Raw genomic sequence first — 17578 nt, 5'->3', positions numbered from 1 at the left:
GACAGATAGTTTTGGTTTTACCTTCTGCCATGTACCTTGAGAGAGGACTTCAGATTGCTCCAGCGGCACAGTCCAAAAAATGTGCAGGTTAGGTGAATTGGCCATGCTAAATTGTCTGTAGTGTTAGGTGAAGGGGTGAATGGAGGGGAATGAGTTTGGACAGGTTGCTCTTTGGAGGGTCGGTGTGGGCTTGTTGGGCCGAAGGGCCTGTTTCCACACTGTAAGTAATCTAATCAAAAAGTTGATTGATCAGTAGATTGCACAATTACTAGATGCCTAACATGCTCCAACCCAATGCCAACTAATGAGAAATTCAAGTTGTCACAGAAACTGTTGAGGAGGTGGAAGAGGATCAGGGAGGAGAATGGACAAAAACAGAGAAGTTAAGCAACCCATCCTTCCCAACAGTCTCAGCTTGGTGTTGTTAGCAGTTCATGATCAAGCAAGACAGCATGTGATGTCAGAAGTTGACTAGAGAGCAGTATTACTGCCCGAGGAATAATACTGTCACAATTATGAGAGGTGTACTTTAGTCAAAACTGGGAAGCAGCTTCACCTCAATGTGGAATCCCTAGATACCAAGAGACCTCTAGAAGCATTTACAATGGAGTTTATGGTCCTGGACTCCAGATTAGATTAGATTACTTACAGTGTGCAAACAGGCCCTTCAGCCCAACAAGTCCACACCGATCCTCCGAAGAGCAACCCACCCAAACCCATTCCTCTACATCACCTAACTCCTTCACCTAACACTACAGGCAATTCACCTAACCTGCACATTTTTGGACTGTGGGAGGAAATCCGAGCACCCGGAGCAAACCCACGCAGACACTGGGAGAATGTGCAAACTCCTGTCTCATAGCACCTGAGACAGGAATTGAACCCAGGTTTCTGGCGCTATGAGGCAGCAGTGCTAACCACTGTGCCACCGTGCCTGTAACAGGACAGAACATGTTCTCATTCTGATGAGTGTCTTCACCAAGTTCACGCAGGCTATTACCATCCATGACCAAAATATCTAACTATAGCCAGGGTGTTAGTGCGTGATCGATTTGTTCATTTCGGTGTTCCATCACAGTGCAGTCACAGTGAGCAGGGGAGCAACTTTGAGAGCAAGGTTCTGAAGGAGCTTTGAAAGGACAACGGCAATCATCTAGAGGGTAATAGACAGCAGGAAAGATTAAACCATACTCTGCATGACCTCTGAATACCTTGCTGCCTGGGAGTAAACAGAGGTGGTGTGTGTACCTCCTGGAGCTGGTTCTGGACTCTGCTGTCACCCACAGGCTCATCTTCATGTTTTGTTTTCTTTGGACAAGGTGCAAAGCTTCCTGTAGACCATCTCCTTCAGCTCATCACATCTTCTGATGGGGATGGCCATTTCCATGAACAAAATGTGGGTATTCCTCCAAAATCTGAATATCAGGGATCAGAACAGGATCCAGAAAGTGTTGGATACTGAACTGCACAGAATCAGCAAGTCGGTATACACAGGTGGCCATGCTTATACTGTTGGACCTGGAGCTTGGCTGATTGTGTGGTGGGGGTGGGGGTAAATGGTTTACCAAGGGGAGTTGCTTAAATCCAGGAGTCTGATGTGGATGCAAGTTGCTCCTTCAATGATATTGCAGAATCTGAAATGTCAGTGAGTGATTGTTCGAGGGTAGTTAGATAGTGATGAGGAATCCTGGACCGACTTGTGTTGTGAATCCAGGGGTGCATTCATTGGGGGAAGGCCTAATCCTGCCTTGGAAATGGCATAGGGAGGACCTGCTAGGAGGCAGGAACTGAAGCAATAAATTATGCCAACCATACAACAACAAGGCCTCAATTAACCTGGATCCCTAACATGGGTGGTCCTCCACAAAGCCTGGATCCTTTGGAAGGTCGTTATGCAGATAAGAAACTAAGAATGTCTTCTGCAGTAAAAGCTCAATCTCACTCCAACTCTTACCATTTGGCCAGATCAATGGTCATGAAGACAATGCTTATATTAATATGGAGTCAAACATTTTTTGCCTCATAGCTCAATTGAACCTGTTCATCGCACAACTGCTTAGCATATGGTCACCGTGAGCTGTGTGTAGTTGCTGGGACAGCAAGTCTCAGGGAGGGAAGTGTATAACATGACCACTGGCAGCAAGTGGTGTTTATGATGGAGGCACTGAATGAAGGAACTGAACAGTTCTCTGGGACTTCCACAGCAAGTGGAACAGCTAGAGTAGATGAATGGATTCTTTATGTGGTCAGGGAGAAGGATCATAAAAGGAAGAGAAGTAATTTTTTATTCCAATGTAATTCACAGAGTCATTCCATATATATATATATATATATATATATATATATAATGTAATTAGTCCCAAGTTTGCCCTTAATTTCCCTTCCTGGTGTTAGGGAAATAAAGAAGTTTTGCATAATGATTTTAGCGAGTTTTGATTTGTAGCTCAGGTTGAGATTCTGGATGTAGGTTTGCTCGCTGAGCTGGAAACTTCATTTTCAGATGTTTTGTCACCATACTAGGTAACATCTTCAGTGAGCCTCTGGATGAAGCACTTGTGGTATAGTCCACTTTCTATTTATGTGTTTGGGTTTCCTTGGGTTGGTGATGTCATCTCCTATGGTGACATCATTTCCTATGGTGACATCATTTCCTATGCTGATGTAATTACCAGTTTTTCTCAGGGGGTAGTAAATGGGATCCAAGTTAATGTGTCTGTTGATAGAGTTCCAGTTGGAATGCCATGCTTCTAGGAATTCTCATGCATGTGTCTGTTTGATTTGTCCTAGGATGGATCTGTGGTCCCAGTCGATGTGGTGTCCTTCCTCATCTGTATGTAAGGATACTAGTGAGAGTGGGTCATGTCTTTTGTGGCTAGTTGATGCTCAAGTATCCTGGTGGTTTTCTGCCTGTTTGTCCAATTATAGTGTTTGTTGCAGTTCTTGCAAGGTATTTTGTAAATGACATTAGTTTTGCTTGTCTGTATAGGGTGTTTCAAGTTCATTAGCTGCTGTTTTAGCATGCTGGTGGGTTTGTGGGCTGAGTATCCATCCTAGGACAAGCCAAACAGAAACACAAACAAGAATTCCTAGAAGTATGGCATTCCAACCAGAACTCCATCAACAAACACATTGACTTGGATCCCATTTAACCACCCCTCTGAGAAAAAGACATCACCACAGGAAATGGCATCACCGACCCAAGGAAACACAAACACATAAACAGAAAGTGGGCTATACCACCAGTGCTTCAGCCGGAGGCTCACTGAAGATGTTACCTAGTATGGTGATGAAACATCTGAAAATGAACCTTCCAGCTCAGCGAGCAAACCATCCATATATTTAAATCTCTTGTTATGAAAATAATTCCAGGGCTCTAGGGCTTATACAGCTGAAGACAAAGTGGCCAGTGTTAGAATAATTAACACTGGGGACATGCAGGATGGTGATGTGCAGGCAATTTGGAGGGTTCTGGGGCTGAAAGAGGTCACAGAGATGATGATAACAGAGGCCATGAATGGATTTGACAACAAAGATGTACATTTTAATTTTGAAAGCATTTCTAGATGGAAACCAGTATAGGTCAGCAAGCAAGGAATGATGGGTAAATGGGATGTGGTCAAGCTAGGATACAAGTATTAGCATTCTGAATGAACTCAATTTAACAGACATTATAAGATAGGAGACTCTTCAGAAGAATCTTGGAACAGTGAACTCCTTATATAACAAAGACATGGATAAAATTTTCAGTAGCAGATAAGCTGATGATTTATTTATATTCTTTAAGAACAATAAAAACCCAAGTAATTTAAGAAAAAAAATCAAATGTAAAGAATTTGTAATGCATCTTTGATCTATTGGTGTGTTTAGTAATCCTGCTATATAATTAATATTAGCCTTGTTTTAAAGTCTATTTGCATTCTGTTCTGATTCTCCTAGTGAATCTGCTGTCTATGGAACTTACATATTTCACCAGTGGAATCCTGTTTGCAATAATAGTTAAGAAGTGGGTGTGGGACTATTCGATCACAGTTACACTCATCCATGTCATACTGAGCTCTGCAGGTGAGTACTCAATAAACCTGGACAAACACATTTGGCTTTCTGATAAAACATGATGAAATAATTGTTCAATAGTACAGAATTTAAAATTGTACTTTTCAGAACCAGGACATGAGAAATAGACTGGAACAAAGGGATCTCATCTTCTATACAGTATAAAAAGAAGATGCTAATTGTTTTGGCCATTGTTGGCATGGTGATGCCGTATAGCTCTCAATCTTAGTTCTTCCTCATTTTCTTCTAACTTTAGTTCTTAGGCAAGTACATTCTGATTGGTCAGGGTGTTGTTGTGGAAATGCAGTTTAAGTTGACCGTCTCCAAGACCTTTTTGCTTCCATGAAAAAGTATAATGTAAGTTCTCCTTTGTCTAAAATAAATGGGATGTGCTCCGTTGTGTTGTGGGTGTTGGTGAGCTCATTCAGATGGATAGCATGTTTGAAAGAGTGATGCCAACAGCATGAGTTCAACTCTTGTACTAGCTGAGATTATCAGGAAGGACTCTCCTTCTCAAACTCTCCACTCATCTGAGGTGTGGTGACCTCAGATTAAACCAGCATCAATCATCTCTCTCTCAGAGAGAGAATAACTCTATGATGACTTTACCTTTACTCTGTTGTGGGACACATTACTGTGCTAACACAGTCTTCATTAAGAATTACATGGGGTTTAATGAAATTTCCTGATTTTATTTCTAATAAAACCCTCTTTACAATAAAAGCTCAGCACTGTTGGAACCAGTGCTTAACTTTGGAAGTTATTGGGCTAGTATAGGTTAGGTAGGATTCGGTCGGCGCAACATCGAGGGCCGAAGGGCCTGTACTGCGCTGTATCCTTCTATGTTCTATGTTCTATGTTTAGATTAGATTAGATTACCTACAGTGCGGAAACAGGCCCTTCGGCCCAACAAGTCCACACCGACCCGCCGAAGCGCAACCCACCCATCCCCTACATATACCCCTTACCTAACACTACGGGCAATTTAGCATGGCCAATTCACCTGAGCCGCACATCTTTGGACTGTGGGAGGAAACCGGAGCACCCGGAGGAAACCCACACAGACACGGGGAGAACGTGCAAACTCCACACAGTCAGTCGCCTGAGGCGGGAATTGAACCCAGGTCCCTGGTGCTGTGAGGTAGCAGTGCTAACCACTGTGCCACCGTGCCGCCAGTATTTTTAAATACCAATAATTAATTCTAGACCAGCCTTCATTAGTAATTTTGTTGATCTTCCATTCTGTCAAGGTCTGATGCCCTTTTGTATCTGTCTCCTACATTGGCAAGTCTCATCTTTACAGTAACTCCTGGGTTTTATTTCATTTGCAGTGATGACTGAGTTTCCTTTAGTGTGGCAGTGGTGGTTGGCTTTGGGTAAGTTTAAGCAACTTTTTCTTTGGAACTTTACAAACCTGTGATGGAGTCTTTAGCCAAACTTCCGATCTATAAGCAGTGAGTCCGCTTCTGGGGCTGAATTTCTCTTTATAACTGTAAAGAGATGAAGTACACATTTACATAAATTGATCTGTCAATTTTACTGTTAAAACTGAAAGAAGCACAAAATATGAAGGGAGCAGCAACAACGACGGGAGCGGTGAAAATATGGACCGGGGGCTGCCAGAAGGTAAATTTTTCCTGTTAAATACTAAACTCATAATTAAGCAGAGCGAGGGCACAACAGGAGTGCAAGTGGACATAGGGATTGCTGGGTACGTGAACTGATATATTCAGGCTGTGGCTGACCTGCCCTTTTCCTCTAACTAAAGAAAAAGACCCGATGTGAAGGCTTGGTAAAGTAGGGCTTATGTTTAAATTTATTCAATCTCTCTTGGCAACTTTGAGTAGAGGGGATTGAAACTCAGGCAGTTGCATCTCCTCTAGCAGGATGAGGGAGGTAACGGTCACCAATGGTGTCCCTGCTGACTTCGCCTGCGAGAAGCACACCCAAGTCCAGCTCCTCACAGACTGCATTAGGGAACTGGAGTTGGATGAACTTCGGATCATTCGAGAGGCTGAGGGGGTGATGGAGAGGAATTATAGGTAGGCCATCACACCTAAGTTACAGGATAATGGTAGCTGGGTGACCACCAAGAGAGGGAAAGGGAATAGGCAGACAGTGCAGGGATCCCCTGTGACCATTCCCCTCAATAATAAGTATATCATTTGAATACTGTTGGGTGAGGTGGTTGGGGGAGGGGTGGACCTATAGGGGAAAGCCTCAGTGGCCAGGTCTCTGGAACTGTGCCTGGCTTGGTGGCTCAGTAGGAAAGGGGGGAGAATAGGAGAGTGATAGTGATAGGACATTCAATTGTGAGAGGAACAGACAGGAGATTCTGTGATTGTGAGCGAGACTCCCAGATGGTATGTTGCCTCCTGAGTGTCAGGGTCAAGGATGTCTCAGACTCAATCTACAGGATTCTTAAGGGGGAGGGAGAGTAGCCAAAGTCACTGTACACATTGGTACCAATGACATAGGTAGGGAAAGGGAGGAGGACCTGAAAAGAGAATATAGGGAGTTAGGTTGGAAGCTAAAGGCAGGATGAGCAGAGTAGTGATCTCAGGATTGCTACTGGTGCCACATTCTTGTGAGGCTAGGAACAAAGAGCAAGTGCAGATGAACACATGGCTGCAGGGCTGGTGTAAGAGGGAGGGCTTCAGATATGTGGATTCTTGGGATACCTTCTGGGGAAGATGGGACCTGTACAAGAAGGATGGGTTGCACCTGAACTGGAGGGGTACCAATATGGATGTAGGTTTGCTCGTTGAGCTGGAAGGTTCATTTCCAGAATTTCATCACCCTACTAGGTAACATCTTCAGTGGGCCTCTGGGCAAAGCACTGTTGATAATTCCTGCTTTCTATTTATATATTTGGGTTTCTTTGGGTTGGTGATGTTACATCCTGTGGTGACATCATTTCCTGTGGTGACATCATTTTCTGTGGTGAAGTCATTTCCTTGTCTTTTTCTTTGGGGGTGGTAGATGGGGTCTAACTCAATGTGTTTGTTGATAGAGTTCCGGTTGGTATGCCATGCTTCTAGGAATTCTCATGCGTGTCTCTGTTTGGCTTGTCCTAGTATGGATGTGTTGTCCCAGTCGAAGTGGTAGCCTTCCTCATTTGTATGTAAGAATATTAATGAGACAGGGTCATGTCATTTTGTGGCTGATGTTCATGTAATATGATGGCTAGTTTTCTACCTGTTTGTCCAATGTAGTGTTTGTTACAGTCCTTGCAAGGTATTTTGTAAATGACATTAGTTTTGCTTGTTGATTAATGACGCTTACACGATTAATGATGCCCACAACAGACTCCGTAAATACAACCAAAAATCTTTACTCCCTCCTGCAACAGACCATGAATGGACAGACAGAGTACAACAAGCCATAGATATTAGACAGCGACAAACACAGAAAATGAAAAAAACTAGACCTGCAGAAAAAACTAGATAAACTTACATAAAGTAACAACACTGACAACACATAAGCATGGATTGTCTGATCGACCCTTAACAGACACTGAAAAAGCACATGAATTGGAGATGCCGGTGTTAGACTGGAGTGTACAAAGTTTAAAATCACATAACAACAGGTTATAGTCCAACAGGTTTAATTGGAAGCACTAGCTTTCGGAGCGTCGCTCCCTCATCAGGTGGTAGTGGAGGGCTCAATCCTAACAATCCTAATCGCCGGCTTAAAGCAGAGAGGATCTCCTAGAAGATCGCACATATCGACAGACATCTTTGCTATAAATTCTGTGTGTTTAGAATTGAACCCTCCACTACCACCTGATGAAGGAGCGTCGCTCCAAAAGCTAGTGTGCTTCCAATTAAACCTGTTGGACTATAACCTGGTGTTCTGTGATTTTTAACTGAAAAAGCTGTCTTAGTAAGAGGATTAAATTACAACTGCCAGGATGCGGACAAGAACGATTTCTTAGCAGCATTAGAAACAACACTAAAAGACAACCAACTCACAGAAGAAACCCAGCAAACTGTCAGACAGGTAATCGCACCAACATTAAGCAGAAAAAGGAGGGAAACAGACTTAATACATAAGAAAGGAAAGCACTGAAAAGACGAAAAAAAGATAAAAACATTGTTATCCTACCTGCAAATAAAGGATGCTTGACAGTCATTCTAAATCAAAGAGACTACATTGATGAAAGTGAATGCACTTACAGATACCAACACTTACCAACAAGAAGCAGTGGACCCGACCCCACAACGAGAGAACCGAATCACAGCCACCGTTGGACCTTTTTTTTTTACAAACATGGTGCACCACACAACGTACCATTTTTATAAGACATGGCAGCCCTACTTGAGTTATTTGGATATAGATTTGTCAGTTATCTTAACTAGAGCATTTGTTTAACCAGGATGGTTAGCTTTGTCAAGCCCTGGGTCCTGGAAGGGGTTTGCTGAGTTAATACGGATATATATACAGTACTTCCATTCCTTTGGGAGCTTTGTGCTGAGCATAGCTGTTCTGTTTTTTGTGTTTTATTTTGTTTTGTTTTGCTTTTCTTTTTGTTAATCTATTAGTTATTTACTTATTTAGGTGTTGTTGCTTTGCACAGTGTTAGTGTTTGTTTTGTATTATAGGGTAGGCTGGTAGTTAGTAGACAGTAGTTGTATTGTAATTTGTGTTTTGTTTTCTTTTTATTATACTGATATTTGTTATTGATTGTATTTTTCAATTTTTTTTATGTTTGTAAAGTTAAAAAATTTGCTAATAAATATATTTACAAAAAAACTTCAGAAATCTGGAGAAATAAATAAGATTGACTTCTAAAAAATGAAGCTAGACGGATCCAACACACCGCGCTTCTATGGATTACCCAAAATTCACAAACCAGGAGCCCCGCTCAGACCCATAGTCTCGCTACTTGGAACATCAACTTACAGACTGGCCAAGGAGTTACACCAAAGACTAAAACACTTAGTAGAAGACTCACCTCACTGCATTTCTCCACCCAAGAATTCCTGAAGACTATCAAAGGCACTAAGATAGAAGAGGATGAAATAATGGTGTCCTTTGATGTAACAGTCCTGTTTACATCAATCAACAATAACCTGGCCAAGGAAACATTTACTAAACTACTAGAAGACCCAAAGACACATACACCAAACACCACCAACTTCATCAGCAAGGACAGTATCATCAAGCTAGTGGTCCTATGCTTTACCACCTATTTCACCTTCAACAACAAACTTTAACAGACAAACCAATGGAACATCCATGGGATCTCTGTTATCAGGGTTCTTAGCAGAGGCAGTACTGCAGAGACTCGAACAAACAGCTCTGCCAACCATCCAACCCAAACTTTGGGTCCAGTATGTGGATGACACCTTTGTCATCACTAAATGAAACAAATTAGAGGAAACCTTCAAGACGATCAATAATCCCCTTACTGGCATGAAATTCACTGAAGAGGAGGAAAACAACAACAAACTGCCATTCCTAGATGTCACAGTGGAGCAAACAGCCAATGAGAAACTTCAAACCAGCGTCTATGGAAAACAATACATACAGACAAATACTGAACTACAGAAGCAATCATCCCAACACCCACAAACGAAGCTGCATCAGAACATTATTCCAACGAGCCACCACACTTTGCAGCACAGAGGAACTACGCAGGGTAGTTCAATACAGTGTATTTTAAGAAAAGGGTACCCAATGAACACAGTCCGCCGATTTCTCAGCAACAAACCCAAACAAACAGACAAAACACATCCAGAAACCCTAGTCATTCTCCCCTACATCAAAGACATCTTGGAAATGACTGCCAGACTACTAGGCCCCTTGGCATCATGGTTGCCCACAAACCAACCTACACTAAAACAGCCCAGAGGCCCACTGAAGATGTTACCTAGTAGGGTAACGAAACCTCTGGAAATGAACCTTCCAGCTCAGTGAGCAAACCTACATCCAGAACCTCAACTTGAACTACAAATCTTCTAAAAACTCGCTGAGGGCATCAACATCTTGGGCTGGAGGCTTGCTGGAGTTCTGCAGGAGAGTTTAAACTAGTATGGGAGGGGGTGGGAACCTGAGCCACAGATCTGAGGATGGAGTATCACGTACAGCCAGATACAACGTGCAGAGAATCTGAGAGAAGGGATAGACAGTTGATAGGGCAAAGTTGCAGTCTGTGTGATGGGTTGAAGTGTGTCTTTTTTTTAAACGCATGAAGTATCAGGAATAACGGTGATGAACTCAGAGCATGGATCAGTAGTTTGAACTGTGATATTGTGGCCCATTATGGAGACATGGATATCACAAGAGTATGAATAGTTGTGAGATGTTCCAGGGTTCAGATGTTTCAAAAGCAATTGTGCAGGCAGTGGGGGGGGGCATTGCTAATCAGGGATGGTCATCAAGGAGGGTTTGTCTACAGATTCAGTATAGGTAGAAGTCAGAAACAGGAAAGGAGCAGTCACTTTATTGGGCATCCCCTCCACCCCCCACAGCAACAAAGACACAGAGAAGCAGACTAGGAGGTACATTTTTGGAAAGGTGCAGAACTAAGAGTTGTTGTCATGGGTGACTTTAACTTTCCTAATATTGATTGGATCTGCCTTAATTCAAATAGATGGAATGGATCAGTTTTTGTCAAGTGTGTCCAGGAAAGATTCCACTTGTAATATTTAGATAGGCTGACTAGAGGAGAGGCGTTATTGGATTTGGAGGCAGGCCAGGTGTCAGATCTTTTGGTGGGTGAGCATTTAGATAATAGTGATCACAACTCCCTAACCTTTACTATAATCATGGAAAGAGATATCAGCAGATGGTATGGGAAAGGTATTTAATTGGGGGAGGGGGAATTATAATGCTATTAGGCAGGAACTGGGTGTCTAAATTGGGAACAGATGTTCTCAGGGAAATGCATGGCAGAAATGTGGAGTTTCTGGATCAGTGGTGCTAGAAGAGCACAGCAGTTCAGGCAGCATCCAACGAGCAACGAAATCGACGTTTCGGGCAAAAGCCCTTCATCAGGAATAAATGCAGTGAGCTGGAAGCATGGAGAGACACCTAGAAATGTGGAGTTTGTATAGGGAGCACTTGCTGATAGTGCTGGATAAGTTTATGCCCATGAGGCAAGGACAGGATGGTAAGGTGAAGGAACCCTGAGTAACAAGGGATGTAGAACATCTAGTTAAGAGGAAGAAGGAAACTTACTTAAAGTTGAGAAGGCAAAGATCAGACAAGTCTCGAGAGGGTTACAAGGTAGTCAGGAACTGAAGAATGGACTTAGGAAAGCAAGAAGGTGGCATTAAAAGCTTTAGTGGGTAGGATTAAGAAAAACTCTAAGGCATTCTACGCTTATGTGAGAAACAAGAGGATGGCCAGAGTGAGGGTTGGGTCGATCAGGGAAAGCGGAGGGAACTTGTGCCTGGAGTCAGAGTGGGGAAAGTCCTTAATGAATACTTTGCCTCAATTTTCACTACTGAGAGGGACCTTGACGTTTGAGAGGACAGAGTGAAACAGGCTGATATGCTCGAACAGGTTGATGGTAAGAAGGAGGATGTGCTGAAAATTTTGAAAAACATTAAGATAGATAAGTCCCCTGGCCACTCAGGATATACCAAGGTTACTACAGGAAGTGATGAAACAGTGCTGTGCCTCTGGCAATGATCTTTGCATTCTCACTGTCCATTGGCGTAGTGCCAGATGATGGAGCGTGGCAAATATTATTCCCTTGTTCAAGAAAGGGAATATGGATTATCCTGGAAATTACAGACCAGTCAGTCTTCTGTCCGTGGTGGGCAAATTATTGGAGAGGATTCTGAGAGACAGGAGTTATTATTACTTGGAAAACTATAGTTTGATTAAAGATAGCAAGAATGGCTTTGTGAGAGACAGGTCATGCCTCACAAGTCTTATTGAATTCTTTGAGGGTGTGACCAAATATATTAATGGAGGTGGAGGAGTGGACGTGGTGTACATGACTTTTAGCAAGGCATTTGATAAGATTCCCCAGGTAGGCTCATTTAGAAAGTAAGGAGGCACGGGATAGAGGGAAATTTGGCTGTCTGGATACAGCATTGGCTGGCCCATAGAAGACACAGTGTGGTAATAGATGAAAAGTATTCAGCCTGGAGCTCAGTGACCGGGGCATTTCACAGACATCAGTTCTGGGACCTCTGGTCTTTGTGATTTTTATAAATAACTTTTGGATGAGGAAGTGGAGAGGTGGGATAGTAAGTTTGCCGATGGCACAAAGGTTGGTGGAGTTGTGGATAGTGTGGAGGGCTGTTGTAGGTTGCAATGGGACATTGCAGAACTGGACTGAGAAGTGGCAGATGGAGTTCACCTGAAAAAGTGTGAAGTGATTCATTTTGGGGCATAATTTTAAGCTAATTGGAGGAAGGTTTAGGGAAGATGTCAGAGATAGATTCCAGATACAGAGAATGATGGGTGCGTGGAATGCACTGCCGGCAGTGGTAATAGAGTCAGATACATTAGGGACATTTAAGCAACTTTGGATAGGCACATGGATGATAGTAAAATGAAGGGTATGTGGGTTAGTTTGATTTTAGACTAGGAGAAAAGGACAGCACAACATCGAGGGCGAAAGGGCCTGTACTGTGCTGTACTGTTCTGTGTTTGACAACATCTTGCATTTATTTAGAGCCACTAAAATAAAAAAAATCCCAAATCAGGTCTCAAATGAAATTTAACATGGAACCAATAAAAAACACTAAATTTAAGCCTTAATTAGCAAAGTATTCTTTTGAACTTCTCTTGTGGGTGTGAAGAATTCCAGGTTTGCCTGGATGTTTCGCCAGGCTCTGTTAAGTCCTAACAGAAATGTAAATCTGAAAGAGGAATGGAGGGGGAGATTGGCTGATTGTCATCCATCTCGGAGTGACTTGAAGTTCCACTTTTCATAGGATTTCCATGATTGTAGTAAAATCATTAGGAAAGGCCCAGTGTGAATTACTTATGAAGAGAATCAGCCAGAGCAGTTGTATTAACCTTGCTAGTGCTCTGCTACTGATTTGCAGAGATCAGCAACCTCACCAACTATCACTTAGAAACAAAAGTTTCACAGTCTCTTCTGAGTATTATGGCTTGATATCTATCTCCTTCTCAAACTGTGTTTGTGTTAAGGAGTCATTGTGGTCATACAGCATGGAAACAGGCCCTTTGGTCCAACAAGTCCATGCTGACCATAATCCGAAACTAAATTAGTCCTACCTGCCTGTGTTTGGTGCGTATCCTTCCAAACATTTCTTTTTCATGTACTTAGCCAATTATCTTTTAAACATTGTAACTGTACTTGCATACACCTCATCCTCTGGAAGTTCATTCCAAACACAAGCTACTCTCTGTTTAAAAAAAGTTGCTCCTCATATTTTTTTATAATCCTTCTCCTTTCACTTTAAAAATATTCACTAGAGTATTGAAATTCCCCGCCTAGGGAGAGGACACCCACCATTCACATTATCTATACCCCTTATGATTTTATAAACCTCTGTAAGGTCAGCCCTCAACCTCCTTCGCATCAGTGAAGAAAGTCTTAGCCTATCTAGTCTCTCCTTACAACTCAAACCCTCCATTCCTGGCAAGTCTTTCATGAACCCTCTCCAGCTTAATAAAATCCTTCCTTTACATGGTGACCAGAATTGGATACAGTGTTCCAGAAGAGGCCTTACCAAGGTCCCGTACAACCTCAACATGACATTCCAACTCCTATACTCAAAGGTCTGAGCAATGAAGGGAAGCATACTAAATGCCTTCTTAACCACCCATTTACATGTGATGCAAACTTTAAAGAATTATGAACCTGAACCCCTAGGTCTCTCTATAATTCAACACCACCCAAGGCACTATAAGTCTTGCTTGTGTTTGTTTTACCAAAGTGCAATGCCTTGCATTTATCCAAATTAAACTCTATCTGGCACTCTTCTGCCCATTGACCCACAATCTCTTTGTTATGTTAGATTACCTTTTCATTGTCCATTACATCACCAATTTTGGTGTCATCCTATAAAATAACACAGCCTGCTTTCTTTACTATTAGTTGTGAGGTGTGTTATTGAAGCATATTGAACTCAAACGACTATCACTATTTGTGAATTAGAAATATCATATTTGGAAAAGTGACAAGAATAAATGCTTTAATAACATTTTGCTTTTTCTACAGGGGGCGGCTTGTTGATGATGATCTGTAACGGACAGCTAGTGGCACACTTTGCTTGCCAAAATAATCCTGCTTACTCTTCAAATAACCTCTGAGAGAAAATGATCAAACAAGGCCACGAAAATCAAAAGTTCAGGATAATTCCCCCATCTAACATACCTGCATTGATTTTAGTGAGCAGAGAAACTGCATCCTTCCACAGAAATAATTCGTGTTAAATGTTTGAAAATCACAGCTTGTATTCTATATTGACCAGAAAAGACCTGTTTTTCACACAAAAGTCAAGTGGATTATGGGCAGCTTAAAAGAAAGACTAATGTGATTTTAAAACCATAACTTTCTCTATTCCCCTTTGAATTTTGATATTTGTTGCTTTGCAAAGGTAATTCCATAGAAGACACCAAACATAGAGATAATTTTCATTTTATCCAATTATGTGTGCATTAGATCTGCTTGGAGAATGTGGTGTCTAACCTGCCCTGCACAGTAAAGTATCAGAACCACTGCAGCAGTAATATGTCAGGAAGTAATTGGGAACTCTTAAAAACATGTCTGATCAGACCTTTATATGAGTAATCCAATCGTACAATATTAAAATGAAAACCAAAAGAGAATATAGTATACCAACTTAAATAAATATTTGAGAATTGAAGGATTTCTTTAAAGATAACTCAGAATCAAATTTTCTATATGCCAAAATAAAAAGTACATGCATTGTAAATAATAAATAGGCTTAAAGTAGAATCTTGAACTCCCAAAAATATTAATTCACAGTATTCGTATAAAACATGAAAATTACAATCTGATATTTTCCCACTAGGTAAAGAAATCATCTACTCTCAAAAGATTAAAATGTTTAATATTTACCTTTTGGAGGGGAATGACCATGCATTTTAGGATTTTAACCATTTTTATTGCATTCAATATTATATCATTCAATTATCAGTGGCTTCCTTTACTTTTAAAATGTTAATAGGTAATATATGGAGTTTCAACAAATTCAGTTTTAATACATAAAAATCCCCTTCAAGTTGAAAGGTTATTACCATCAAAGTTTGTGAGAAGATTTATAGCTTGGGTGCTTGTTGTTGTGGTTCTGTTCACCGAGCTGGGAATTTGTGTTGCAGACGTTTTGTCCCCTGTCTAGGCAGATTCAAACCACTACAAATGGCGGAGGAAAGATCACAGAAGCGCTTCACAGGAGGCTCCCAAGCACTGAGGATGTCACCTAGACAGGGGACAAAATGTCTGCAACACAAATTCCCAGCTCGGTGAACAGAATCAAACAGGTTATTACCATATTCTGGATTTAATGTGATTGATTCCTATACTGCCACAGATTGACAACTCTATCTTGTCTGTTGAGTTTTTTTTATTATCTCCTCGACATTGTAAAATAAATTATTTTTGGTGAAACTTTGTAAAAAATGAAATGTTCAAGGCAGGTGGAACTCAAATCCTCACCTTCTGGCCCAGGATTAGAGACGCCATCACTGTCACAGACACAGGAAATTGTTCAGTTGTAAGTTCTAGTTTAGTTTTGTAGAGTTAGCAAACTGCCAGTTTATCATTATGTTTTGGTAGTTCTTGCTTTGGCATTCTTCCACAGTATATTGTAGAATTCACCAAGTTTTAGCTGTCTTTAGTAATATTGCATGTCGACTGATTATCTTAGCCTTTATCTGTCCAAAAGATTTTTTTTATTGTTGGTTTATCACTTAAATATCAATTGTGGGGGTGGGGGATGTGCTTAGTAGTTGATATTTAAACAATATTCTCTTTTACTGCTGTCATCAAATTTATAGAATGTCTTGTGCAGACATACAGGACTCCAGACTGGAAAAAACTGGATGCTCATTCACTGTTGTATTTGAGAGTCATCTGGATGTTTTAATGTTAAATAAGGGGCATCTTCCATTGCACTTTCATTTTCTTTTAAATGTGTTTGCAGGACTGAAATATAAATAACTGAAGTAGATGAAATGGAATATGTAAAAATGTATATCAGATCAATCCATATCTGAAAGTTCAAGGTTTTCATGAATATTCTACTAAATTCATTAGTTTTATTTCTCATAATTTTCAGAACATGTTAGGATACTTCAAACTGCATTAAAAGTAATTGAAAAATTAAGTGTACTCAGTTTTGTATTGCAGCTACATCCTATCATTTTCATTTGGACTCATTTTTATTTGGATTATGACATCATAATTATATTTTTATGAAATAAGTTTGGAAATAATATGAAAATTAAACCTTTTTATTCTTTTAGGAAGAATATTTCTATTATATATCCAAAATTGACATAGAAAACATGGCATTTGAAAAAAAGTAAAGATAAAAATGACTTGTGAATTTAAGCTCCAGATATAGGAAACTATTCAGTTGATAGTTCTAGTTTGATTTGCAGGGTTAGTAAGGCAACTTTTGTTGTATTTTGGTTGTTCTCGATTGGCATTCAGACAGGGTGGACACTCAAATTCACCAAGTTTTAGTATCTTTGCAACAAACTGCTTGAAAAGCTAAGCCCAGGCTTTCTTGAACTGAAAGGAAACATACTTGAACAAACAAAAATTATTGGTTTATCATACACTGCTGATCTCTTTAGTCAAATTAAATGCTGTGAGAATATACATTTTAGGTTATAGGTAAGAAATAAAAATATTATTTTAAAAAATCAAATAACACTGTGTAAAAGTCACATTGGGTTCTTTAACTTAGAAAACCTGTTGAAAAACAATAAATGTTTCAAAGATCTTGGTAAAATACTTAATTTGGACCAGTGATGGTAAGAAAAAGTCGAAATGAAAGTCTGGATATCTTGAGTTTTTCCAGTAACACCAGATTACAGTTAACAAGGAAATTGAAATCAATTAATGAACCTAAAACACCAACCTTGGTTATGTCCTTCTTGATGCTTTGAAGATCAAGCTATGACAAACAAAAATTGAGAGAATTACTTGAGGCTGAATAAAGTATGTCTGCAATGATAGACCTGTAATCAAATTAGTTTCACAATTACCAGGGAGGTTCTTTGTGTGCCAATCTTTAACCATTCCATTATATTTGGGATGAGTTAAAGCTGGATTGTGACAATACTGCGACTTTAAAAAGGTTGTTTTGCTCTTGGTTCTTTGAAGAGAGATTGGAAAGGTACAGGTGCTGAAGTAGCTGGCGAGTCAGCCTAAGTCAATAATGTAAGAGGCCTTTAGCTTTTTTTAAAGCAGTTGTACAATGAAAAGGGGGTGTCCAGTTCTTCCAGATCAGGCTTTCTAGTTTTTCTTTAGGTGTAGCAGTTACAAGATGTCTGGCTCCCAGAAGGATCAGAAGCTTCAGTAAATGAGCTGTGACTTTCTCTGAAATCTCTCTTG

General features: G+C 40.6%; 1 protein-coding gene across 2 annotated transcripts in view; it reads left to right on the top strand.

The window, feature by feature from the left end:
- The window catches only part of LOC132829954 (putative transmembrane protein 244), a 41770-nt gene extending 25556 nt beyond the window's left edge, over positions 1–16214 (top strand). For both annotated transcript variants that reach the window (XM_060847382.1, XM_060847381.1), the window contains 3 exons: positions 3937–4062; positions 5385–5429; positions 14210–16214. In XM_060847382.1, the coding sequence (XP_060703365.1) occupies positions 3937–4062; positions 5385–5429; positions 14210–14301 (263 nt within the window). In that variant the 3' untranslated portion in view covers positions 14302–16214. The remainder of the gene's footprint in view (positions 1–3936; positions 4063–5384; positions 5430–14209) is intronic.
- The last annotated feature ends 1364 nt before the right edge of the window (positions 16215–17578 follow it).

The sequence above is a fragment of the Hemiscyllium ocellatum genome, chromosome 30 (genome assembly GCF_020745735.1).
Source record: "Hemiscyllium ocellatum isolate sHemOce1 chromosome 30, sHemOce1.pat.X.cur, whole genome shotgun sequence".
Lineage (NCBI taxonomy): Eukaryota > Metazoa > Chordata > Chondrichthyes > Orectolobiformes > Hemiscylliidae > Hemiscyllium > Hemiscyllium ocellatum.
This window is presented reverse-complemented; position numbering and strand designations above follow the sequence as displayed.